The following is a 26,912-nucleotide window of genomic DNA, read 5'->3' as shown; positions in this document are numbered from 1 at the left end:
AACTGATCTAAACAGCCCAATGCCTGGTATGGAATTATGCTCAATAAATATTTGCAGCACAAATGAATCAATAAATGAGAAAAAGGAAAACATTCACCTTTTTGGTCACTTAACAATGACCAAGCATGCCAAGCACCGTGTTTGACAAATATTTGTCGGATGAATGAGCAAAGAGTGACAGGTCCTATTATGCATGGGGGCGCGAGTGTATAATCAAGCAAGATCCTTTGTCTTTCAAGGGCTTCAGAGAATATCTCCCGGGGCGCGCTGGAGGGAGAGTTGTAGCGTTTAGTCTATAAGGGAGCTGAAGCTTGAACCTGTCTTGACCAGGGGCTTTACGCTGGCCACGGCCAGGGTCATCTGTGTGAGAACACGAAGTACTGAAGGAAAAGGGTCTTGCAACAGCAGGAGAGAGGACTCAGCCCTGGCCATGAGGCTCTGGGCCTGACCCTCAAGTCAGCTTTATACAGCTTCCAGAACCCTCTACCACCCCTAACTCCACCTCTCCAAGCGTCTGTGAGCCCCGTGGCTGCGTTTCTCAAACTGTGGCTGTCAGCTACCTCTGAGTTGTCTGGAAAGCTAATGAAAATGCAGAATCCCTGACCCAACTCCAGAATTACAGAATCGAAATCTCCAGAGGAGGCATCTAAGAACCTGTATTTTAAAGAAGTTCCACACTGTCCGCAGGGGTCCTTGGACACAAGTACAGGAGGGGTGACCTGTGCCCTTACCAGCAGGTGAATGGGAGGTTAGAACGAATGGCTTCTGGGACAGAGGAGAACAGGGAGGACAGCTTGAGATGTTCAGCTGCCTTATCGAATCCTTGCTACCCCCTTGGGAGGCGGGTTATCATACCCACTTCACAGAGGAGGACACTGAGGCTCAGAGAGAAAGTATCCCAGTCAGCCTGACTTTATGTCAGGGGCGTCTTGCTTGCACCCCAAAGAAACCCACTTGATAAAACACCTTGTATTATTTTGTTCCCAGTCTAAATGGGACCATGAGGTCATTTCAGGCTCACATGCTCCTTGCCGAGGCAGTAAAGGTCACGCTGAAGTGACGTGAAAGCACAGAATACTTGAGCAAGCAGCCCTCCGCCAGGAAGATCCAGGTGGGATCCGTCGAAGAGCCAGGATGTGGGAGGTTTTCTCGTCTAGCTCTAAGCAATTGAAGTAAATTAAACGTCTCTTTCATGGCCAAGCTAAATGTTGTTTTCAAGTTTGGAGTTTTGTTTGTATGTATACATTTGAAATAAATTTGATAATTAAGCCACAAATGTTCCCAGCACACTTGGGTATATTTAAATTACAGGCATCTGATCAAATGGAGAAAAATCACAAATATGGGCATAAATGATGCCTCTTTTTCTTCAATGCCTTTTGCAGCACTCAAATGGGTCTGTCAGCTTAATGGCCAATTCCAAGGCTGCCAGGAATGGAGGAGAGGAGGTTGGCAAAGAGATGACAGGAAGTGAAACCCCGTGGTGAAAAGTTGTGGTTTTTTTCTTTTAAGAAAACATTTCATCTGTGCCTGTAATCCATCACAACAAGCCAGTTTTGAAAACAAAAACAAGCTGGCAAAAGGGTTGTTTGTCTCTGCCTAGCTGGCAGCACTCCATACACACTGCCAGCAGACAGAGCCCCGTTCCTGCTCGTTGTGGGAAAGGGCTTCTGGACTCAGGGGGTCCTGGGTTCGAATCTCCTTCCGCCCTTGCTATGGGGCCTGTCTGGGCAAGCTGGGGTCCGGTGTTCACCCTGCTGTAGTCTCTGAATAGCAACAGCCCATCCATTGTCAAAAGTCAAATTCAGATTTAGTGAAGAGACTTTTATTTGAAAGGATGATTGCAAGGGGGGAAAGGGACTATTGCAACAGAGAGAATTCTGTGGCCATAGGGTTAGACAAAAAAAGCTTTTCTCTTTAGGGAAGACAGGCTAGAAAGAACCAGGAAGTGGGAGGAAAGGGTGGCATGACAGATAGTAGATCAGAGAGTTTCTTACCCAGAGGCCTGTTCTCAGCGGAGGCTGTCTGCTGGCTCAGGCTAAGGTTGGGCCAAAGTTCAGGGGCCTGGAAGAAGGAGAAAATCTTAACCAAAGTTTGGTTAACAAGAATTTTATAACAATGGATTAGTGCGACTATTGCCAAACTCAGGTTCAGCTGCCACAGGAGAACCAAACACAAGCGGAGAGGCCGTGTTGGTAAAGTGGTTTATTCAAGAGCGGGCAGTCTGAAGAGATGGCCAATTACTGCCTCAAAGGCCATCTCAACTCCTTTGCTTACCAAGCAACTTACAAAGGGAAGGGGTACAGGGACTGGTGGCAGAAAACAAGCTTTATGATGGTTATCGGCAAACAATGGGTGTCTGGTGGATCTTGTTATCAGCAGTCTGAGGTTGGCCTATTCTGGACTCCTGATCTGTTTTTCCTCAAAATCACTTTCTAATCTTGTGCCCGGAAGCTGTGTTAGCAAGCAGCAGATTAATTATAAACTTTTAAGACCGAATAAGCCAGAAAGAGACTGGAAGAAAAATGGCTTCCCTTTCGCTAGCCAAGGCATAAAGCCTAATAGTCCTTGGGGTGTGCTTATAGGACAAGCGGTTCAGCTAATCACTTATGTGACAAAGAATGGGAATTTGGAGGTCCCTGTCTAGTTTTGTCTTAGGTAAACAAGCAAAGCATCCTAAGTCTTATCTCAGTCCTACATGGGAGGGTGGTGCTTTGCAATGAGCTGTTTTCCGGGACACAAAAGGGTATGAAGAATTTCTTTTACCTTCACTGTTTTCGAGGGGCACAGAGTTCAGGTAAAATTCAACATTGTCACCACTCAAGGGAGAGAACCTAGTGTGGCACATAAGCATGTAGACTCAGCACCTGTGACCGCTGTGTTGAAACACCAGCATCCTCTATGAGCCTGGGGTTATGAGACCTTTCTGTGCTTTACTTCCTCCCTCCCTCAACCGGGGCTGATCATGATCATTATAATAGTTAGCTACGATTTTAATATTTTTAAAGTTCTTTAACACATTAACTAGAATCCACCAATTTATTAAACCAGCCTTGAGCAAGCCAGTTTCCTACTAGGACTCCAAACCCAGTATGAGCATAACTTTCTCTTGCTGCTGTTCAATGCTGCAAAAGCCCTGCGTACGTCAACACCACAGGGAAAGTGTGCGCAAAACACAGAGGTCCCACTGAGCCCTGCACCTCTCAAGATCAAGGTGGAGGTGGCCAAAGCGAGCCCCCTGGCCACTTGCCTGCCACTCCGCACTGCAACCCAGGTCCTTCTCACTCGAATGGCCCTGGATGCCGCACTTGCTTGTGGGTCCAAATTCTGGATCTGTTGACTTTCCAAACGTACAAGTAGGTGGCCACTGTATTTCACCGAGCCTCAGTTTACTTCTCTGTTGTTAGGCTTAAAGAATTCACCCTCCCCAAACTTCCATCCAGACCTCCTATAAAACCCACCGCTCTCCCCTTCCTAGGGGTGTGGGGTGTATTAGGCAGGTAGCCTTTGCCAGACCCCTAGGGAGATAAAGGAATGGAATGCAAGAGAGGAACTTACTTTCCTTATCCCTCCCGGTTGTTTGCAAATAATTTATTCACTCCCCCCAGAAAAACCCTCTATAAAACCCAAGACTCTCCCCTTTTCTCTTATGGAGCCTTTTTCGGCCTCCACCCATCTGCACCCAGATGCTCAAAATCAACAGCACTTTGCTACACATGAGGCTTCCTGTGTGTCTCCCTCTCAGCTCCGGACCTAACATCTGTAAAATAGGGAAAACTAATAATCGTAGTTGCAGGGATTAGGTTAAATGGTGGATATGAAACTGCTCTGCACGTCACGGGCTGGCACAAGACACGGGGGGAACAGGCCAGCCCCTGGGTCGCCACCACCCTCCCACCTTTCAAATGGAGTGGGGGCGGGGCCACTGCATCAGTCACTCGGCGCTCCTCCGGGCACGCGATCAGACGAGCGCTGAGAGATCGATACTCCTTGTGCTAGCCTGACTCTTCAGAACGGAGAAGCAGAGTGCTCGGACCAAACGCAACGAGTCGTCGCCAGCCCTGAAGCGACCTGACACTGTCCGAACGCGAGAGGTCAGTTTGAGCAGCTCGAGTGGAAGGACCGGGCTGGGAGGGAAGGACGGCGCACGCGCCACGATAAGAGGCGAAGTGAGAAAAAAGACAATCTCGCGCGTGCGCCTCGGAAAGCCCCGGGACGGCTCAAGCCAGCGCATGCGCCTTGAGAACGCAACTTGGGCCTCTCCCTTCTGCGGCGCCACTTGATAGAGGAAGGTCCTGCGCGTGCGCAGTGCTCTTCCGTGGCAGTCGTTTTGCGCATGCGTGAGGCCGGTCCGCACCCTGTTGTCCGCTTAACGCAATTTTAGGTGTCGTGCGGGTGCTATTCTAGTGCGCTTCCGTGATTTTGATGTTCCTGCTGTGTTTGTGTCGACCGTTGATGACTAGCCGTTGCTGCCGGGCTGCGTGGCCTTTGTTGTCGGCCTGCAGCTATGAAGCCGGCCGGGTCCCCAATGTGAGCCGCGAGAAACGCAGCCCCGGAAGGCGCGGGGAGGGAAAGGGTTCGAGGCCTTGGCGGAAGGCTGGCGTAGGGTGCGCGGGGACCGGTGGGGCCGCCCGAAGGAAGGGTATTTGTAACTCGATGTGAGTTAACGCTGAGCTTCGGTGTCGCGTTTCCCGGCAGAGGTGGGTCACCATGCTTAGAAAGGTTGAATGGAAGTCCAGGGTCAGGATGTGGGCAGGTGATGGGCCACATCGGTGGCCCAGACCGGAGACTGACTGTATGGCCCTTAGAGAGCCAGGAGGGACCCTTGTGCTGCTGAATAAAGCTTTCTGGGAAACGTTCGAAATCTCTCTGAAGTTTTGCGAAGCTCTTGAGTTTGCACAGTGAAATTGAAGAAATTACAAAACCGTAGGCAGCCTGTGCCCAGAGGCCAGATCCAGACTGATCCATCTGGAATCCCCTCTGGAAGGTTCCCTCATGACCAGCATGGCGCTCTCAGTGGCCAGCCTGAGAGCCTCTGTGAACCATGGTGAGCCTCTTGGAGAGGCCGTTTCCCCAGCCAGCTTAAGCACTACCCAGGGAGGTGCTTCAGAGGCGCTGATGTTTAAAAACAATTTAAGAGAATTCTGGGCTGACAATGGGTGGCTTCCTAGAAGGCGATATATTATAGCCACCAGGAACCCACTTTGGCTGTTTACTAACAGCAAATCGAAGGCCAGTTTGCGTGGTGAACTCTGGGTGGTGAATTTGCAAAGTCCAGACCTGAGTCTATTCAGGCTGTTTTATGCAGCCTACATTGGCTCCTTTGTGTTTAATATGACCAACAGGAAGCCTTTTATAAGGCTTATCTTAGGCCCATTTATAAAGCCAAGGCAGAACCCACCTGGAGGTTAGCTGTACCTCTGGTACAACCTTTATCTGAACACATTTCCAAGATCATTTCATATACCAACAGAGAAGCTATTATGTAAGGAGCTTTTTGGGGCTGAATTAAGTCCACTGAGAAAAGCTGTTTTATGCATCCTATACCTGATCTTCCCCTGATGGCCCGTGTCATGAGACTAGTGCATGTGGCACTCTGGAAGGCCAGTTTGCAAAGCCAGGACACAAGACCACTCGGGCTGTTTCTATACCTGACACCCCTCACCCCCTTCAAAAAAAAAAGCCTGTGACGAACAAGAGGCCAACACCTGTTGAGTCCTGGGAGACCAGCTTGTAAAGTGAACACACAAGGTCACTTGGGCTTTTTCACGTGGCCTGTGTGTAGGTGTCAGTTTGCCTGGAATAGCCTCAATTTTTTACTTTTCCAGGCACAAATATTAGTTCATATTATAGCATCCTGGTTTAGATGATACATAGTTAACACGCCTACACCTGACTGCTAGAAGGCTGTTTTTATAACTTAGAACAAACCCTTTTATGTGAGGCTCTGGGAGACCAATTTAAAAGCCAGTCTGTGGTGCCACTGTGGAAGACTGTCACACATCTTATTCCTTTTTTTTTTTTCCTCTTGCAAAAAACTGGCAAATCACACATCTTATTTTTGACTGCCTCCTCTGGAAGACTGTTTGTTTAATATAACCTTTTATAAAAGGCAATTCATTGAGGAGTTCTGTGAAGTCAATCAATAAAGCAAGGCCATAAGGCCACCCAGGCTGGTCTCTTCCTCCGGAAAACTGCTTGATACGACTATCAAGAAGCCTTTTTCTCAGACCAGTTCGTGGGGGTGCTGGAAGGCTGATTTGTAAAGCCAGTCATTAAAGGCAGTTTCGTGTAGTCTGCACTTGAACTTGCCAGGAAGGCCATCTCGGATGGCCGGTCGTGTGAAAGTTGGTACTCGCAGCCCACGTGAGGCCAGCACCCCTGGAGGATTGTTTCACCCAGCCAGCAAGGAAGTGTTTCGCCCAGCCAGACTAAGGCTCATTCTCCTGTGAGGCCATTGCATGTGGCTGATAGGAGCCAACATGAGGCTGCTCCCTGGAGGGATACGGGTACAACAAACGGAACACTTCCATGGTAGTGTAAAGAAACTGTGGAAAACTGGTTTGTAAAGCTAAGACAAAATCCAGTTTCACCCGGCCTCAGACAAGCCCCAATCTACAGGGAGGCCAGTTTTTAAAATGGGTCACAATGCCACTTTGGAAGATGTTTCATAAGCTAGAATCGGCGCCTCTCCTGAAGGCTGATGTGGTGACTATTTAAAAGGGCAAATCATGAGAGATTCAGGGAGGCCTGTGGAACCAGGCTGGAGGACCGATGGGGGCCCGCCATGCCACTTCACCGTGGAACATTTCCTCATGCTGCAAACGCAAGGCCTCGGAGGAGCTTAGTGAGGCCTTTTGGGAGGCCATTTAACGTGGCTCGTACAGAGGCAATTTGAAAAGCCATTTTGAAAACAAACTCATATAGCTGTCCTGAAGCTCCTGTCTCTGGAAGGTTGTCATGCGATGTCCGCATACGCAGAGACCCCAGGATAGTCTTCCCGTCTCAGGGTCCTCAATAACATCTGCAAAGTCCCTTTGGACATGTCAGGTAACATACTCGCAGGTTCTGGGGATTAGGATGTGGACATCTGTGGGGGCCTATTATTAGAAATAATAATAGAAGTTACTGTATTAGGACAGGCTAACTGCTATAATGAGCATCACCGACACTTGGTAGCTAAACACAATACAAGTTTATTTTTTGCTCGGGAAGCATACCAGCATGGGTATTCCTGGTTGGGTGGCCTTTTCAGGCAGCTCTTCCCCAAGTAGCAACGTCCTTCCATCTTGTGGCTCTGTTGTCCCCTAGAGCCTCAGAGTCGCTCACTTCCAGCCAGTGGGTAGGGAAGTGAGTGGAAGATCATGTAGGAGGTGGGAGGTGTTTATCAGCCAGGCCTGGAAGTGGCAGACATCACTGCCATCTGCATGAGCTAGAACTTGGCATGGTCACATTGACCTTATTTAAGAAGAAGTCTCCAGGCAAACCCAAAGACACCAGAGGAGGCTAAAACACAGAGGAAATATTCAATTGCTACAGCAAACAGTAAACAAGGCCTAACTCCTAGCAAGTGAGACTGGGAAATGTAGTCTAACTGTGTACCCAGGAAGAAGACAAAGATTTCGGTGAACGTAGAGCAGGAGTTGGCAAACTACATGTGGCCCACCATCTGTTTTTGTAAATAAAGTTTTATTGGAACACAGCCATGCCCATTTGTTTACACACAGTGTATGGCTGTTTTCACGCTACAATGGCAAAGTAGTAGTGACAGTGACTATATGGCCTGCAAAGCCTAAAATATTTAATATCTGGCCTTTTCCAGAAAAAGTTTGCTGACCTCTAGCGTAGAACATTCTCTGGAAAAGTATGATCATCCCTGTCTCTTAGCACCAAATGACACAAGGGATGTAAGCACTGTTAGGATAATACCTAGATCAGAGTAGCACAAATAGATCATCATAACTGTTTGTGAGCAGTAGAGCCCATTCACGTCTTAGTATTTATTCCTCAGGAATGGCCGCCATCCATATATGATACCCAGGCCACCAACTATGACATTGTCCCTTTTCGTGTAGGTTTTATGTATTTCCAGGTTTCTTCCTGGGAAGTTAAGGTAGCATTCCTTCAATACCTTTATTGAGTGCTTAGTATAAGCCAGACTCTGCTTTTAGGCTCTAGGGAAACAGAAAAATAAGAGCTGTTCTTGCCCTGAAGGAGCTCACAGTCTGGTGTTAGAGAGACACACGTGTAAGTGGGTATTTGCAGTACATGGTGACAAGTGCTGTAAACGAAGCTCAAGGGCTGTGGGAACACAAAACATGATCTGAGAGTCTTGGCCTATTTCACATAGGGGATCATTTAAGATGGGCCTTAAAGGTTGGGTAGGAGTTTGCCAAGCATAGGAGGAGTGTCGGAGGCATTCCAGAGAAGGACAATACGTGGTGTTTCTCTCTGAAGAAACATTCATCCAGTGCTCACTGAGTGCCAGGTATTGTGCCAGGCCCTGAAGATAACAGCGGTGACCCCAGACAGATGCGGGCCCTGCCCTCGCAGAGCCTCTGCCTGGCAGAGAAGACCACTGTTGAAACGCTGTTACAGATGAGATGTGGGGTCTGGGCCTGGTCTCTCACTCTTTTTCTTCCCCCTCCAGGCACTCGTCTGGCCGAGCTGGCAGTGGGCCAGATGGGTGAAGCCACCCACCATCCTGGAGACCCCCTGGCAGGAGTAGGTGCCCTCTGGGAGGCCCTCAGGGCACTCCTGCCGGACACTAAAGAAGAACTGAAGCTGGACCTCAGCGAGAAAGTGGAGAGGAGTGTAGTGACGTTGCTGCAGCAAGCCACCGAGCTCTTCTACGAGGGCAGCCGGGACGAGTGTCTGCAGAGGAGCGAGGCGATCCTGGACTACTCGTGGGAGAAGCTCAACACGGGGGCGTGGCGGGACGTGGACAAAGACTGGCGACGGGTCTATGCCTTCGGCTGCCTTCTCAAAGCCCTGTGTCTCTGCCAGGTGCCTGGGGATGCTGCCACTGTGGCTGCAGCCCTGAGGGTCTGTGACATGGGCCTGCTGATGGGGGCAGCCATCTTTGGGGACATCCTCCTCAAAGTCGCTGCCATCCTCCAGACACACCACTCTGGGAAAAGGGCTGCCCACAGCTCAAGCCCGGAGCAGCCCAGCACAAAGGTATCTGGGTGAGCTTGGTCCCGAGCACACCGACAACCCGAAACATCGAGTCAGCGCTCCCCTGGGGCGAGGCCGCATGGCATGCAACCCCTCTGGCTGAAAATAGCATCTCCATTGATTTTAGAAATGGAGCAACTCCATCCGTTTTGTAAAAAGGAAAAAAGGCTTTTTTTCAGTTTCTGCAAAAGCCATGCCCTTTCAGAAGAGAGGGAGGGGGAAGCTTTGTGGTTCCTGAGAGAAACAGCCTAAAGGGATTGTGTGGGCGAGAGCCACAGCCAGCCATTTCTTTCAGCTTTTTCTTGGTCTGCTTGTTGAAGTGTCACCCAGGCGAGGTGATACTTTCTGCTGCCCCGTCTCTGTGCTGCTGAGTTTAGATGAGACACTACAGCTAGCTGACTTCTGTCCACAGGGCCACTCTGTCCTGCCCTTCAGGTCCACGCATGTGTCCTCCTGGTACGTAGATGCATGTGTCCACAAGCACCCGCCAGGCCCAGAGCACGATTTACTCAGAAGCTTCCATTCCCACGGCCGACACGCAGGCCTCACTCAAAACACCCCTGGGCAAGTCACCAACCTCCTTTGAGCCTCAGTTTCCTCATCCAAAAAATGGCAGTTAGTGTACTGACCTCCGGAAAGAAAAGACTAAGAATGTACTAGATGCTGGGTAGTGGAATTATGGGGTGTTTTTGACCTTTTTCTAAATGTTTTCCTGTGTTTGCAGAATTTGCTACAATGAGTATTATTTTTATATAAGAAAAATGCAAATGGATGCCATTCAGCAGACATGCATGTAACCAAAATTAAAGGAAATCGTACAAACAAGGAAGAGAAATTTTCAGCAAATCTGTCAGAGAGTGAATATATCTCTATTATGTAAGGAATTATACAAATCAATAGGGAAAAAAACTTGAGTCCCAGGAGGGAGACCAGGAACACGAACAGAGTATTCACGAGAAGGAAATAGATCTGTTAAACAAACCTTCAGGAAAATGTTCAACCTCACCTCTGGTTAAAAAATAAAAGAGATACAAATAGCAAAACCAGTGAACCAGCCATTTTTAGCTATTAAATTAGCAAATGAGGTTTTATATGGTACCCGCTGTTGCCAGGGTACCATGGGGCTAAGGGCATGGTGCGTTGGTTGAACTTTTAGAGGGCAGGACAGACACACAGATAGAAGGACAAATACCTGCTTCCTTTGACTCAGGAATTATACTGCCCTCCCCGACCAAGTCTGTCCCAAGGGAATACGGAGGCAGCTTCGTGCCCAAGGTGGTCCTCTTGGTGTAGGGCGGTGTGTTAGTAGGAACGGGGACTCTAGAGTCAGCCTGCCTGCGTTCAAAGTCCCACGATGCCACCCCTGTCTGCAACTCGGGCAAGTGTCTTGGCCTCCCTGTACCTGTAAGAGGGGTGTTTACCCAGCAGGTTTTCTGAGCACCAGCCGTGGCCCCGATGTGCCAGGCTGAGCATATGGCACAGGACAGCCCTGGGCCTGCCCTCCCGGAGCTTGCATCCCAGGGAGGCTGTCGAAGAATTTCTTCTCTCAGGTGGTGCGAGGTGAGGGAGGCTGCTTCAGACAGGGTGGCCAGGCCTATGGGAAGAAATGGCAGAATTTCTGTGAAAGCAATACATTACTTTGATAATCGAACAAACACTTTTAAGGAAATGGTAAAGAAAAGCACCTTGAGCTCCTAATGAGCAAATAGTAGTAGTAGCAGTAATGGTGATACATGCCGTCCACTGTGGTCGATGACACTTAAGCTGTCCTACCACTGAAGCAAACTCCTGATGGCATGCCTCTGATTTTGACCTTGTGAAGTTGTTGCCATTTTGTTTTGTTTTGATTTTAAACAGAAAGCAAAGAGTGACCACGGTTCGATTCCAGATCTGAAGTTAGAAAGAGCAGTGCCCCGGCTTCACTCTCCGTCCCTCGAGCATTTCCAGAAACATTTTTTGGTCCCACAGAGGCCTGTGATCCTGGAAGGTGTGGCCGACCACTGGCCGTGCATGAAGAGGTGGAGGTGGGTGATCCCCGAAGGGCCGTGAGGTCCCCAGGGCTCCCCGAATTTCTCCTCCCACCATCCCCAGGTCAATGCAACTTGCAGACACCGCGCTACCGGTCCTTAAGGTTGGTTGCCAGGGGCTTAAACAAGAATTAAAAGCAAGGCATCCGAATTTATGCCAGAGGTTGTAAGATTCTAACTTCTACAGCTGGCTCGCCCTAAGCCGTTTCTTAATGAGTCCCTAAGTGGCATTCTTAGGATAAGTCTGTTATGCAGTTTTGCAGGGTCTTAGGAATTCCGTGGGCCTGCTCCGGCCCCCCGCTAAGCTGGGAAGTAGCCCGAGGGACAGCCCCTTCCTCTCATGGCCTCTTGTGCTAGATTCAGGGTGGCAGATGTGACCAGGCAGCTGGAAAGTGGCCGTGGTGCCACAGCTGTGCCTCATTTTGGAAATGAGGAGGTGTATCTCGAGGGAGGTAGATGAGTCAGCCTGGTCTGTAGTAGTTTTTGGTTTTTTTTTTTTTCTTTTTCTTTGATTTCAGCATATTATGGGGGTGCAGATGTTTAGGTTACGTATGTTGCCCTTGGTCTGTAGTAGTTTTGAGGAGGGAGAGGTTGCCACTGGGCTCGCGCGTGGAGGGATTCCGACTGCAGGCGCCGCCGCCACAGCAAGCCTTCGCTTTACTACGGGCCAGACGCCAGGACAGGCACTTGCCATGTTCTGTGGCACTTTACCCTCCCCGGTTCCCATGGGACAGGTACTCAGAGAGGTTGAGTGACTTGCTGAAGGTCCCCTGGTCTGTAACCGATGAGGCCTGGAATTTGGAGCCCACGTGCTTCACCACCCCTGGACTGCCCACTGTGTGCTCACAGAAGGTTCCCAGCTCGGGAGCAACACAAGCAAAGACAGAAGTTAGAAGGCTCCTGGCCAGCAGGGAATAGAGCAGCCGGCAGACCAGATACACTGGGTTGATCTGCAAAGCTACACAGCGCTTTATATTAGCCGTAGACCTTGGGCAGGTAACCGCACCTCTCTGTGCCGGAGTTTCCTCATCAGTGAAGTGGGGGTGACGTTAGTCTCTACGCCATGAGGTTTTATGAGGATCGAGGGGAGCCACATGTAAAACTGGCTTAGCACCATCCTCAACAAGCGTCAGCGGTGACAGTGCATTTATCTCTGACAGTTTGCAGTACATCCAAGAGGTCGCTGGCTGCCGCACTGTCCCAGTGGAAGTTGGTTCCAGGTACACAGACGAGGAGTGGTCCCAGACGCTCATGACCGTCAGCGAGTTCATCAGCAAGCACATCGTGAACGAGGTATGTCACGGACTCCTTCCCCTAATGCCTACGGAGGAGAACGTGGGGCGTCTGGGCAGATCCCCTCCATGCGTTGCAGTGGGAGGCTCCGGAGGAGTCGGCGTGTCAGTCTGTGGTCAGTGGGAACGGCCGCAGCCAGGCAGGCTGCTGGGCAGGCCAGACGGGGACTCACTTCTGGTTCCCTTTCTTGGGTACAATTCAGTGGTATTTAGTATATTCATAAGATTACGCAACCATTGCCACTGTCTAATTCCAGAACGTTTTCATCATCCCAAAAGCAACCCCACAGTCATTCGTGATCATTTCCCATTTCCTCTACCCCCATCCCCAGGAACCCGCAATCTGCCTTCCGTCTCTATGGACGGTGGATTCTGCACGTTTCATGTAGGCGGAATCATGCAATAGGCGGCTTTCTGTGTCTGGCTTCGTTCACTTCCCGCGATGGGTTCACCCTGCCGCGGCGTGTGTCCGGGCGTTGTTCCCTTTCACGGCGGCGCAGCGCTCCATCGTGTGGGCGCACCGCATTCTGTCCATCCGTCCCTCCGTGGTTTACTGCGATTGCTTCCACTCTTTGGTTCGTGTGAAAATGCTGCCGCGAACACTCTGATGCGAGTCTTTCTGTGGACACACGTTTTCATTTCTGCTGGGCGTGTGCTAGGCGTAGGATCGCCAGCTCACATGGTAACCCCCATGTTTCACTTTCTGAAGAACCAGCCGCCAGACTGATTTCCACAGTAGCTTTAGCATTCCAGATCCGCCACAGGGCGGTGGGTGGCGTCCTCCTCCTGAGACCCGGGGGCAGAGCGTAGAGACGGTCGAACCGTCCTGTGGGCTGAGACCAGGGGAGCCTGTAGTGGGGGCACAGACCCCTAAAGGGGCGGCTGTGCGCCCAGGGTCTCTGGCCCATCACAGCACGAGAGTGGAGCGTGGGTGCTCTGCGGACTGTCACAGGCAGCCCTGGGCCCAGGAAAGTTCTGGTCGGATTTAATCGTGGAATTGCCGCCGAGTCCAGATCAGCGACCGCGCTGGCTGGGAGCTGCCCCATCAGCCTTGTCAGCTTCGTAATGCGCACTCCTGAGGGACCACCCGGAGCCCCTGTCCCTCAGCCCTCTCAGCCCGACTCCCCCTCCTCCGTCAGTGCTCACAGACGCTCTCCCTGCTGCCCCCGGCGCCCCTCCCCTAACCTGTCCCCTCTGCTCAGCCCACTGTCACCTGGAGGCCTCGGAGAGGAACCCCTGGCTGGAGAACGTGCCCTGTCCACCTGCGCCTTTAGGAATAAACCTGGCTGGAAAGGTCCTGGCTGTCGCCCCTGTGGGAAAAGCCCGGCTCACAGGGCAGGGAGGCCTAGCCAGGGGGGCGTGCACAGAGCAGGGGACAGTGGCTGTGACATCCGGCAGCCCAGCACTCTGTCCCCTGCTGCTGCGGCCGTGGCTGGTTACTTAGCCTCTCCCATCCTCAGTGTCGTGACTTTGGGTTAGTTGGTTGGAGGTTGTCACGCCTAATTCATCGCATTGTCGTAAGGATTAAAACAGGTAAAGCTGTCAGCACGGCCAGCCTGCGGTTAAGGTCCCCGAGCAGGAAATCCGTGAGGGTGGCGACCGCGGCAGAGCGGGCTGTGCCGGTGCCCAGCACAGGGGCTCGCGTGTTGTGAAGTGTCAGGGACGTTCTGGAATGAAGGAGAGGGCGGAAACCCAGAGAGCCTCTGGGGAACCCTAGAGAGGGACCTTCGTCTCCTTTCAAGCTGTTTTACCTCAGAGCTGGTCAGACGAGGAGGGGAGAGCGGCCCAGAGGCCCGTCTGCTCTGGCACCTCTCGGCTTTGGGGCCCTCTTTGTAAAGCACGCGTCTTTGCATCCGCTCACTGGCAAACAAGTCCACAGAAGCGTCATGCCCAGTGCAGGCAGAGATGTGGGAAGATGGGCACCCCCGTTAATTGTTGGTCAGAGTACAAATGATCGAACTTTGTGGAAAATAGCCTGGCAGAGCTATTGAAATTTAAAATACACATATCTTTGACTCAATTTTCTACTTTTGGAAGCCTATACCATATAAATATGAGGAGCCATAGGTTAGGCTGTTTACTGAGATGCTGGGGCAGAACAACCCGAATGTCCACCAATAGGGAGATAGTTGAATTAATAATGATGTACCCTGTCCAGAGAACATTATGTAGCCCTCAAAAGAATGAGTCAGGTATATATGCATTGACCTGAAGAGGTATTCATGGCATATCATTAAAGGAAAAAAGCAAATTGCAAAGTAATACATATAGTATGATCCCGTTAAAAACAGACCCTCATGTGTCTGCAGCCCCTTCATTTTTCATTTGAGGGGACAGCCTCAGGGGGCCAGGGTGACTCATGACTCGCTCAGGGCACCCCGGGTGGCAGGGGCAGCGCCAGATCGTGAGTCTCCTGCCCTGCAGCCCAGCCCTGCCCCTGAGGGTGCTGGTCACATCTGCCCTGGATCAGAGGAGGGGACCACGTAGGATGGAGTGGAGGGTTGTCCTCTGGTGGCAGGGAGGGGCCGGGGCTGGGGCTGGGGCGGGAACACGCCGGAGGGCATCTGTCATGACTAACAGGCTTTCCCTGTCACCTCTGGTTCTCCTCCTGTGGATTAGCCAAGGGACATCGGCTACCTTGCCCAGCATCAGCTCTTCGACCAGGTAAGTCCGAGCTACGCTTCTCTGTCCTTCCCCCGCCGCACCCCGCCCCGGCTCTGACACGACAGGGTGGAAGAGCTCAGTGGCAGGAGCTGAGGGGGGCAAGTAGCAGGTGAGGCCTGCAAGGTAGGCAGGGCCTGGATGACAAAGGGTCGTTTTCCTGACGTGACAAAAAATGCTGGGACTTGTCAGTGCCCCGAGGATCGCTGGGCCCTGTTCAGGGATGAGTCGAAGCGGGTGGCTGTGGCAGAGGGAGACCGGCCCAGTGTTGCAGGGGCCCAAGGAAAGGTAATGCCCGGGCAGGTGCAGAGGTTCCAGGCGTGAGAACTGCTGGCCCCTGGGCATGGGTGGATGTGTGGGCTGGAGGGGAAGGGGGCAGTCAAGGAAGACTCCTCGATTCAGGACCCCAAAATCTTGATAGATGAAGCTAGGGAAGCCAGGGTGGACGTGGCTGGTGTGGTCTTGGCCAGGCCTGAGACCCCCATGGTGGGGCACAGCAGGGGTGCCCAGGGAGGCAGCACTCGACAGGGCCAGGCTGCGTGACCTGGACCACAGCCAAGGTGGCGCTAGGGCCCCATCCCTGCGGGCTTTGGGGCGGAGGCCCTGGAATGTCGCTCAGCTGCTGTGTCCACTGCTGCACCAGGGCTGCGCTCACTCCTGGCTCTCCCAGAGGACCCAGGGCCAGCAGGGCCTATGCCAGACGCAAGGAGCCTCCACGCCCACAGTTAAAGGGCGCCAGTGACGGTCTCTTCCCTGGGCCTCCCTTGTGAGGACTCGTGAACCCTGCCTCCAGTCCACCTCGTTTGCTAAGTGAAGAAAAGAGGGATTCTAATGGATCAGGCCCCTACTGTGCGACCCCAGGAGGCCAGCTGGTCCCCTGACCTGTCACACTGGGGCATGGCCTCCTGTCCTGGAGCAGCCGTTTTGCAGGACAAGAGGAGGTGTATTTAGGCGTAGAAAGCAACATTCACAATTATTTTTAAGATGCGTCAGAATCATAATGACATTTCAGCTGGTGGAGGGCCGCCTGGGGCTTCACCTCGGGTCCCAGAGGTGTGTGTTCCCTCTGCTGTTGAGAGGACCTCAGGAGAAGTCGGCATGTTTTCTGGGACCCTCTCCGTCTATAGGAAGCTCAGCAGCTCCTACCACATTTTTCCCCAAGAACCTCTTACTGACTTTCCTCCCAGGGACTCCGTATTTTAGAAGATTTTGGCCATTTTAGGCCTGCTTCTATTATCTGTCACATCTTGGGAGCATTTGTTCTTTGGGGGGGTCTCTGAATTCTTGGCCAGCTAATCTGCGTGCATGATCTGGTCAACCAATCACCTTTCAGAAATCCTGGTGATGTCACCAAGAACCAATCAGAGTTTCCACTCAGCATTCCACTGGGCCAGGCCTGGTGCCATCCCAGCCAGAAGCCACAGCGTGGGGTGTGCTCTGAGAGGTCACTGGGAATCTTGCCACGCCCCGGGAGGGGACCTCAGCTTGTGAACTTCTACATGAGCCCTAAGTGGTGGGCACAGCAGCATTTCCGCATTTCTCCACCGGCAGTTTGAGGCAGATTCTGAAAGGAGGGAGCAGCAGCATCTGGGCCCAAGCCCCTTGCAGGGAGAACATTCCTGTTTTCCTAGGTGGTCTTGGTTTCTTAACAGGCAACCCGCAATTGTGGCAGCAGCTCCGGAAGGAAGGGCGGTATCTACCGCAGGCGCGCCTTCCGGCCGGGAGCACAGACTCTGCAAAGACCCGAGCCCCCTGGCAACCCTGTTTTCTTACCTCCGAGGCTTCTGGGAGGTATGCCTCTGGGTCCACGGTGGTCTTGTGAAGAACCCAGATGGCTCGAGGGTGAGGGCTGGCGGCCCACTGTGGTGGGTTCAACCCTGGAGGTAAACCACGGTGCCTGCTGAGGGTTCTGAGCCCCTGGTTCTTTCCAAAGAAGGCCAGTCCGCCAGTGTCCCACCCCACCATGAACCTCCAAGATCTCATGATACGCGAGGCTTGGGGAAGCTGTCTCACCCCACTGCCTGTCTCACCAGGCGGAGTCTGTGCCCAGCCTGTGTCTGCCTGCATGGAAATAAATGCTCTGTGCCCACCCTGGGCTCCTAAAAGTAGGAAGCCAGGAATCCACGCCTTTGTTATAGGAACTCTCTCAAAAAGATGTCAGGGAGCCTGGGGCGTGGGGAGCTGGGGAAGGAAGCGGGCTGTACGGAAACACTAGCAGGACAGGCTGACTGCTGTTCTCCCACACCGACTTGTCATCCACGTTCACCACCGCAGACCCCCGCTGGTGGCCCAGACAGGGGAGCCCACGCGTGTCCCCCCGTGAGCCCTCGCCTCATCCCCGAGGCCCCCAGCTCCTCCTGGAGCCACACTCGTCACAGAGGAGCCCGGCACCCTCCCAGCCGAGCCAGGCTGCATGCCCTGTGAGACGCGTGCACGTCGCCACGCGCCGAGTAGCTGTGGCACTCGGTGTCCCCGGCAGCCCTGCCGAGAGCGAGCCTTCCACATCCTCACCACCGCAAGGCGTTATCGCATTTTCAGTCTTTACTTATTTGATTAGTGGGAACCAGTGACTCATTGTTGATTTAATTTCGGTTTATTTGCTAATGAGACCGAAGCCCTTCCTTATATGTAATTTGTTTTCCTGTATTATCTGGTTGTGTTCTTTGATTATGGTGACATTTATGTATCGAGATCTTAGCACTTTCCTTACTAGTTTGTATGAAGTCTGTATATTAACCCCTCATTCACCGCAGTTAGTTCAAATAAGTTCCCTAATTTGTTGGTCTTTATAGTCATTAATTTATTTAAAATGTATGAATTGTGATTTCTTTACCATTGGTAAATTTTAGAAAATACTCCTCTCCAGAGATTTAGTAAGTATTCAATCCCATTTCTTTTTTTCTTTTTTAGAGATAGGGTCTGGCTCTGTCGCCCAGGCTGGAGTGTAGTGGCCGGATCGTAGCTTATTGTAACTTCGAATTCCTAGGTTCAAGTGATCCTCCTGCCTCAGTCTCCTGAGTAGCCAGGACTACAGTGGCTGCCACCACACCTGACTAATTTTTTAATTTTTTGTAGAGGCAGGGGCTCGCTATGTGGCCCAGGTTGATCTCAAACTCCCAGCCTCAAGCAATCCTGCCTCAGCCTCCCAAAATGCCTCCCAAAGGATTACAGGTGTGAACCACCACGCCTGGCCTCAATCCCATTTTCTTTTCGTTTTTCTTCAGTTTGATTTTTTAAAATATGTTTAACTCTTTAGAAAATGACAGGGTGGTTTATTTTTAAATATAAAGCACTGGTAAGGGGTTTTTTTAAAAGGAAACAAAATAAAATTACAACTCTTCCCTACTGATACTTGTTTTTTAAATTGTTTTTAAAATTCCTATCCACTAAAATATGGACATGGTCGTAGCGTGTATTTGAGTCCTCTGTCAGATAGACAGGTGTTGACTTCTGCTCCGGTATGTTGCAGGCTGGTCTCAACCTCCCCTGTCTGCTCTGACACCCGCAGATCCCAGAGTTGAGACAGGACATCAACATCCCCGACTACTGCTGCCTGGGCACCGGGGAGGAAGAAGAGATCACCATTAATGCCTGGTTTGGTCCCCAAGGCACTGTCTCCCCACTCCATCAGGATCCGCAGCAGAACTTCCTGGCCCAGGTCCTCTCCCTGCTCCTGGCCCAGCCATGCGGCTGGCCACATCATCTACCTTTAAATACTAGGCTCCTAAAAAGAGAAATAAGAACCACTGAAAGGAATGTGGACAAAAGTAAAAACTGAGAAATGGTACCAGGCCCAGGGTAAGACCCTCTCTCCAGTCAGGGCTGCTTCCAGAAGTGGCGTCTTGGACCACGCTCACCCCGAGGTCCCCAGGCAGGGGAGCGTTCTGAGGAGACAGATGGAGCAAGCACCTGGCACGGCACCCCAGGCTGCCCCCTGCCCTCCCCCTGCCTGCTGTCCATCCAGACCAGCTTCCCAATAGGGAGGGGCCGGCGGGAGAAGGAACTTTCTCAGTCACTAGATAGTCTTCCTGAGACCCAGGCAGAGAAGAGGGTGTGTTTGCTGCAAGGAGAGGGGCCTCTCTCCACCTTGCTTCTCATAGGCAGAGAGAGGGGTTTGACAGATTACATTCCAGCCCAGCCAACCAGTCCAAAGACGCAGTGCAGTAGAGAGGCCAGGAGCTGGGCTTCGGGAGCCAGCCTGCCTGGCACGGACACCAGCTCTGTCACCTGGCAGCTTTGTGAGCTTGGGCAGTTCATTTAGCCTGTCTGCCTCAGTTTCCTCACCTGTGAAATGGGGGTGAAGATAAACCACCCCAGAGGGTTGCCGTGAGGATTAAACAAGTTAATATACAGGAAGTGCATAAACAGTGCTTGGCACATCAAGTGCTTCATTATTGTTGGCTCCGATAGGGAAGTCACTGATTCGTAAACTATTCAGAAGGAAAACATACAGAACTCTAAGCATGTGTGTGGTGGGGAAGGGTGGACTGGGCGCAGGGAACAGCATGTGGGAAGGCGCAGAGGTAAGGGGAGGGTGTGGGATCCGGGGACCTACAGACCAGCGCAGGCAGCAGCAGGCGCGGAGGCCACCAGCCGACTGATGGGGTCTGTCTCTTCCCAGGTGATGGGGAGGAAATACATCCGGCTGTATTCGCCGCAGGAGTCAGAGGCTTTATATCCTCACGACACGCACCTTCTTCATAACACGAGCCAGGTGGGCATGTGGCACCTAGTGTGACATTGCAGACCCTCCCCGCCACCCCCTGCACTGTTCCTGGAGACAGCGGCTTCTTTTGCTTTCTTCAGGTCGACGTGGAGAACCCCGACGTAGAGAAGTTCCCCAAGTTTACCGAGGCCCCGTTCCAGTCCTGCGTCCTGTCCCCGGGAGAGATCCTGTTTATCCCAGTTAAATACTGGCACTACGTGCGGGCTCTGGACCTGAGTTTCTCCGTCAGCTTCTGGTGGTCGTAGCCAGGGTGAGAGCTGAAAGGGCCTGAAACGCAAACGGCCGTCACCGATTCAGTCGTCCCCTGCTCTGCCCAATCTGGCGCCGGGTCTTGCAGTCTAGGGACAAGCACAACTGAACCTGTGCCCTGAGGAAGCCGTCCCTGCCCAGGGGGCTGGGCTGCGGCACTGGGCAGGCGCAGAGCGGGCAGAGCCCCGGAAGGACATCCTGGGCAGCCCCCGTGCAGGCGGCAGCATCGTGAGGCCTCACAAGTCTAGCGGACGGCGGCCCGTGCAGTGGCGCGGCACGGGCTCTGACGCCGGCTGCTGCCCTCAAACCCCCCCTCGTCGCTTGACTGCTGTGTGATTGGGCCAGGACAGCTCACTCCGCCGTGCCCGGGTCTCCATCTGGAAAGGAGGGCCCAGGAGGTGGTGCGTGCGCGGCGGCAGCGCCCTGCTGCTGCGGGAACCTTAGCTGCTGTTGCTAAGCCTAGTTACTGATCTTATATCTTTCCTCACCGTGTCCGAGCCTGTGGGACGCCGCAGCCCGGAGACTCTGCAGAGAGTGGCATGGCCCTGGCCACACGGAAGGGTCTTCACTGGCGTGCTCAGGAGCTCCCCGCCACCTCCGGGGCGGGGGGGTCTTCTTGCGGTCTTCTTTCTTGCCGGTTACCTTGCTTGCGGGGCCCGGGTTGGTTTTTTGGTTTCTTGATTTTTCCCCCTTGCCCCCCCCCGTTGGGGGGTTGCGAATTGAGGAACCGGACCCTTCCCCGTTGCTTGGAGGCCCCTTTTTTTCCCTTTTTGGCGGTTTTCCCCGGGGGTTACTTCTTTTTTGGGGGGGGTTTGGGCCGGGGGGGCCCGGGGTTTCGGGTTTTTTTAACTTGTTTGTTAATTAAAGCCCCTTGTTTTTTTTATGTTTTGGCTGCTAAGACTTTCCCCAGCCCTCTGACTAAAGACAGGCATGTCCCCACAGCGGGCACTAGGGAAGCCCCCTCCCCACTGGGTGGGAGAACCACAGATTGGACATTTCTACAGTGTTGTCTGGAGTTTGACAACATCCATCACACCAAGTGACCGTGAGGTAGAGTAATTCATTCCAAACCAAGCACAAAAGAAGACATTTAAAACCTAATAAAGCTAAAAAAAATATTATGACGTGCTAATACTAAAAGATATGCAAATTGAAACAAAGATACCTACCAAATTGGCCAGAACCCTTCCAGCTCTCGCATCCACTGTAGCAGAGGGTGGGATGTCCCGCTGGCGGGAGTTCATCCTGGCTCGAGTTTTGTAAAAACCCAGAACCTTCAACATTCGTGCATACCTCGGGGTCTGGTGACCCCACTGCTGGAAACCCGTCCTGAGGAAATAGCAGAAAGACGGGCAAGGATGCACGTGCAGGATGACGTCGTGGCACCACTTGTAATAACAAGAAACTGGAGACATCCTGAATCGAGTTGGTAAGAAACGGCCCATCAGTGCAGAGGAATATTATTTAGCTGTGAACACTCAGAAGTCTGAAAGTCATGAAGAAATGCTGTGTTATGGTGAGTAAAACACACTACATTCAGATGCTACCTGTATACATGTGTGATGTGCACACATGACCACACATGTATATATATGTGTGTGTCCCAGAGGAAATGCTCCAAATAAATTGTGGGTATATTTAGACCAATAATAAGACTATGGATGTTTGGTTTTCTTTAATATTTTTCTCTATAATATCAAATGTTTTCAATAATGTAAGCAGGAAAAAATAATTTTGTTTTAAAAATCATTTGTTCAAGCAAAATTTCCTTGCTGCCTGTTGTCGGCAGCATAGGGGGTACCAGGGAGAGAGCAGGACGTACCCCCAGAGGTCGGGGAGCACTCAGCCCTTGGGGGGAGATGGCTCGTCCCTGGTGATAGCATCCTTGGGTGTGGGAAGTGCTACAGCCAGGGGAGCCATGTGAGGTGGCCACGCAAAGGCGGGAGGAAGGGTGGGACGAGGAAGTAGAGGCCAGAGCTGGATCTGGAAGGATGTGCAGGGATCGCCAGGAAGACAGAGTGGGCCCTGTGGCAGAGGGAACTGCATAGTGAGCGGGGACCGCTGGAGCCCAGGGTAGGGTGAGGGATGTGGTACAAGACGCAACTGAATATGCAACAGCAGTAGATAGTGCAGCCCGAGTGCCAGGCGGGCTGGGACCCCCTTGGTTGTGATAGAAACCCAGCTCAAACTAGTTCAAGGAAAAACAAATGAAACACGTATTGGCTTCCACAGCAGGAAGGGTGCCTGGGGTGCTCCCAGAACTGCAGGTGCTGCAGGGGGCGCCCAGGCTTCAGCCCCCACCTGGCTCCTCTGCCTCTCTGGCTGCGCACTCATGTCTGCCTGGCTTCATTCTTTCCCTTTCAAAGCCAGGCCTTCTCCCCAGGGGGCTCAGCTCCGTATCTTTGAAGGACCTGCAGCTTGTCCTTCAGCCCAGTCGAGAAACCCCAAGGAAGATTCTGGCCGGCCAGGCCAGGGCCCTCTGCCCATCTCTGGTGCAACCCAGAGCCACGGGAACGGCTGCTGTGCCTGGCGCCTGGCTGCACGCCCACCCTGGGTGTCTGAGCAAGGGGGTGGGCAGGTGGTGGTAGGCAGCTGGAACTCCAGCCCCTAATGCTTTCCATGCCCAGGCCAAGGGGTTTGACCTTCATCGCATAGGTCTGGGGGCCTCGGCGTTTGAGCAGGGATCATCAGAATCTGCATTTTTGAAAGCTAGGTGTTGGCAGTGGGCAAGACATGCAGGCCATGGGACCCCCGAGGAGGCCATGGGACTCCAGTGAGTGGACTGCTGGAGGCACCAGGCGTGCAGGGAGGGACGAACACGAGAGCTGGGAAGCAGTGGAGGAGGCTCGGCTCCCTGGTCAGCGGCTTGCAGGGTGATTGTTTATTCCCCCATCTGCCATTATTAATAGTTATTTACTTAATTTCTCATATGAAGAATTTATACCAGATAGCAATGCCACCAAAGGTAGTGAGGCATAAAATAGGAATGCCACCACGCCCGGCCTGTGCACCCTTCATGAGGAATGGCAGCTGCGTGGCTGCAGAGGGGCCATAACTCACAGGCCCTCGAGTGTAACTTGCACCCCTGCCCCAGCCAAGGGACGGGCGGCTGTGGCTCCAGCTTCCAGGGGCCCAGCCGTCCCCGTCCCATCCATTCCCACTGGCAGGCCCCACATCTGCCTGCGCCACAGCTGACAAGCGGCTCATCTGTAATGTCATTGCCTCCAAAGCCTGCACCGGAAGCCACACTCATTAACACATTGATCGAGGCCCAGCTGCCTCAAGTCGATGTCCCTTGTCAGATGGGAGGAACTCAGAAGAGGACCCTTCACGTCCTGTGGCAGGGCTCCCGTGTTGCTAGTGAGCCCCGCTGGAGGGCTGGCTTTAGCCCGTGAGCAATGTGGACGCTAAAGTCAGCTTGGAATCAGAGCGCCAGGCAGCCGCTCAGAGCCAGGGAGAGGCGCAAGCAAGGGGCCCCACCTGCCACCTGCCCGTCCATGATGTGGAGAGGGCCTGCTCCGTGCCACACACAGAGCCAGATGAGGTCCCTGCCCTCCAGGTGTTTTAACACTATTGTTGGGGAGGGGGACCAGTGAGGAGATCAGAATAAAACAAGATGGTGTCAGATAGTGATGAATAACAGGATAAAAAGTGGCATCAGGAGATGGGTTATAGGGAGGTGATTTTTTGACAGTTGACATTTGAATAAAAAGCTTGAATGGCCAGGAATGCAGAATTGGCTTGAGATTTGAGGCCCAGCTCCCAGCAGCAGGTACAACAGCCCTGAGGCAGGAAAGCCTGGTGGGGGCAGTGTGGGGGTTGCAGTGAGGCCACAGGCCTGGGCGGTACAAGTGCTCGGCTGGGACGGACACAAGGGCCTGGGAGGGACACTAGGGACCCAGAGAGCAGTGAGCCGCACCGGGCCAGTCAGCAATTCCTGAGTGACGAGGTCAGGGCTGCCAACGGAGGGCAGGGCCATGGAAGAGAAGGTGGGCCAGGCCGGATCACAGGTGAGGAGGCTGGGACTCTGAGTGAGGGTTTTAGCGGGGAGTATGGGTGCCCACTGTGGGACACTCGTGTTGGTGTCATCATGAAAGGGTGGGAGACAGGGAGGTTAGTAGCTGGAAGGCCAGTGTCCCAGCGACAGGTGCTCAGACTTCCTGGGTCACCAACTAGGACTCACCCAAGCCGTATGGACATGGTGCTCCTTGACCAGCAGGGCACACGGTGGCCGTGGAGGTAGGAGCTGGCTGGCTTTTTGCCCAGCGCTGGTTGGCTTTTTGCCTCTTGGCGTCCATGCTCCTGTCCTGCAGAATGGGATTGCTGGGATTCTGGAGGACTACTGACCTCCCAGGGAGTACGGTCCTGGAGGGTTTGTGACTCGGCGGCTCCCTGCACCTGCATCTTGAGGGCGTGCTGGGAAGACGGACACAGGCTGGAGCTGACCTACTGCGGCAACAGCGCCCCCTGTGACTGAGGAATCGGTCTGGCCAACCAGAATCCGATTCCAAGGTCCATCTTTTCTAGACTGGTTCTGCCTTCCTGCCATTTCTACGAGCTACCTCATACCTTTCCAGGAAACCCCTTTCTGGTTAAGCTGCTGAGGCTTCTGTTGCTTGCCCGACACACTGACTGAACTCCCCACCGAGTCAGGGTGCCCACCGGCCTTCCCAGCAGGCTTGTGTCTGCCCACTGATGAAGGGCTGTGCGGGGTCCCAGGCTGCCTTACTGACGGGGAGGTGGGCATGAGGGGCTCAGGGGCCTGGACTCGGGTCTGGGAGGGTGAGCCCCCCAGCAGGTGTCATCACTCACCATGCCCCAGATGCCCGCCACGCACTGGGTTTATGGAGGTGAACAAGGCAGAGCAGCCCTGCTGCATGGGGGAGGCCACCCCACCAATTCAGTGTCCACAGAGCATTCCCCTGCCTGGTGACAGCACCCTCAGTTTGCTTAGGGAGAAGCCCCTGCTCACTTGGCCACGCAGCTTGGGAGGGACTGCCCCTCCTGAGGCTCTGGGCAAGCTTGACTTCCCAGTGCCATTTGCGGTATCCCCTCCCCACCTTCACGGCGTCCACATTGGAACTCGGAGCCGTGAGAATGCTCCCTGGGGCAGGGGGAGCCACTGAACGAGAGCCACCCCTTCTGACACTGGGGCGTGGGGCCTGGACACAGGGCAGCCGTTCTGTTACCATGAAGAAAGTGTCTGGGTTTCCTGGGAAACTACCTGCAGGCCCCGAGCAGGAGGCCAGTCAGTGACATTGGAGCAGAGGCAGAAATACGGATGCCTGGTGACGTTGCTGGAACTGCTAGACCCAGCCTCTCCTGAGGGCCCCTCGAGCCAAGTCCTTCCTTGTTCGAGCCAGTTTGAGTTGGCCTTTCTGCCACGACTAAGGGGTCCTGACTGGTAATGGGGTGGACAAGAGGCAGGGAGACAGGGAATTCTAACAGTGCGGCAAGTGTGAGGACCAAGGAAGCAGGGAGCAGGACTGAGCACTGCAGAGGTGAGAGGCTGCCAAGACCTGAGGGTGGCCAGGAAAGGCAGAACAGCAGAGGGGACGGCGTGCAGCAGAAGGAGCACCGACCAAGGCTCCAGCAAGAAGTCAGAGGAAGGAAGCACTGCACCCTCAACAGTGGGGCAGGAGCCCACCGTGGGTCTCTAGAATCGTCCTGGAGCAGTAGCTGGATGGGACCTGTGACAACTGTGTGCAGGAGGGCTGGGAGGAGGCAGCATCCAGGCTGGAGCTGCTGGACACACAGGGCTGCCAGTCACCTGCGCATTCAGGCCAGTGGCACCTCAGGCCATGGGAGAGTCCAGACTGCGGGGAGCTGGAGAGGGCAAGGGCAAGGCTCACAGGTCCAGGCTTGGGGCTGGCCAGGTCCTGACAGGACAAGTGAGCTAAGCTGGGACTGAAGACAAAGCCACCCTGGGCAAGGACAGTGAGCTGCTCTGGGCCAGCAGTAGCTCTGGAACAGGGCACTGTCCTGCAGGAGAAGCTCTGCTGGCTTTGCCTGCCGGAGCCCAAACCAAGGATTCCGAGTCAGCACTTGAACTCCAAGAAAGAAGGAAAGGCCACGGCGCAAAACTGCATTCACAGAAGCCCCAGACCACAGAATGAGGCTGAAGCAACTTAAAACAGTTTTATTCCAAACCTGTTAACAATGAATGTAAAGAACAAGGAGGTGATTTGTGTAACATGTAAAACACTGAAGCCCTCCTCCAGGCAGGGCTGGGTGGCCAACGGGCCCCCTCAGCAGGGCACAGCGGCTAATGCTGCCTGGACCGCAAGGACCTTCTGTTCGATTTGGAGATGCCAGCCTCCCTCTCCTTCTCAGGGTCGAAGACTTCTATATACAGGAAAGGCCAGGAAGACACAGTGAATGGCAGGGGCTGGTGGCACAGGGACACCAGCTCAAGCTGACAGCTACGTTTCCCGTGCCAAGGACTCTGTCCTACGTCCCTAACACTCTTCACTGCTAACCCTCCTCCCCAGCCTGTGAGGAAGGTGGAATTGTCCCGATTCACAGAGGAACAAACTGAGGGAGCTGCGGGTACTGCTTTCACATGACCCTCTGGAGATGGCTGCCAGACGGATGCTCACATGTGTTAGAATTTCTACTGCGTTCTAGAGAGCCCCTTGGAACTGTGTGAGTCAGCCTTCACTTCCTGCACCAGCCGCTTCCACCTGTGGGATCGGGCTGCTGACACAGACCCCCAATGTGTGCGGAGCCCTCCAGAGCACTCCCGTCTCCAAGGGCTTCCCGTGTCCAGGCACTGAGATC

General features: G+C 53.3%; 2 protein-coding genes across 3 annotated transcripts in view; one reads left to right on the top strand and one right to left on the bottom strand.

Moving 5' to 3' along the window:
- The first annotated feature begins 4,050 nt into the window (after positions 1-4,050).
- KDM8 (lysine (K)-specific demethylase 8) lies at positions 4,051-20,707 on the top strand. The gene is made up of 8 exons (XM_012645019.1): positions 4,051-4,094; positions 8,651-9,180; positions 11,035-11,201; positions 12,365-12,497; positions 15,116-15,160; positions 18,666-18,815; positions 19,779-19,871; positions 19,964-20,707. The coding sequence occupies exons 2-8, from the start codon at positions 8,683-8,685 to the stop codon at positions 20,126-20,128; spliced, it is 1,251 nt and encodes a 416-aa protein (XP_012500473.1). The 5' UTR covers positions 4,051-4,094; positions 8,651-8,682; the 3' UTR covers positions 20,129-20,707.
- A 5,558-nt stretch (positions 20,708-26,265) lies between these two features.
- The window catches only part of NSMCE1 (non-SMC element 1 homolog (S. cerevisiae)), a 29,703-nt gene continuing 29,056 nt past the window's right edge, over positions 26,266-26,912 (bottom strand). For both annotated transcript variants that reach the window (XM_012645017.1, XM_012645018.1), the window contains one exon: positions 26,266-26,477. In XM_012645017.1, the coding sequence (XP_012500471.1) occupies positions 26,398-26,477 (80 nt within the window). In that variant the 3' untranslated portion in view covers positions 26,266-26,397. The remainder of the gene's footprint in view (positions 26,478-26,912) is intronic.

Source organism: Propithecus coquereli, unplaced genomic scaffold, assembly GCF_000956105.1.
Source record: "Propithecus coquereli isolate 6110/MARCELLA unplaced genomic scaffold, Pcoq_1.0 Scaffold223, whole genome shotgun sequence".
Lineage (NCBI taxonomy): Eukaryota > Metazoa > Chordata > Mammalia > Primates > Indriidae > Propithecus > Propithecus coquereli.
The sequence above is the reverse complement of the archived record's forward strand: the minus strand, read 5'-3'. Positions and strand labels throughout refer to the sequence as shown.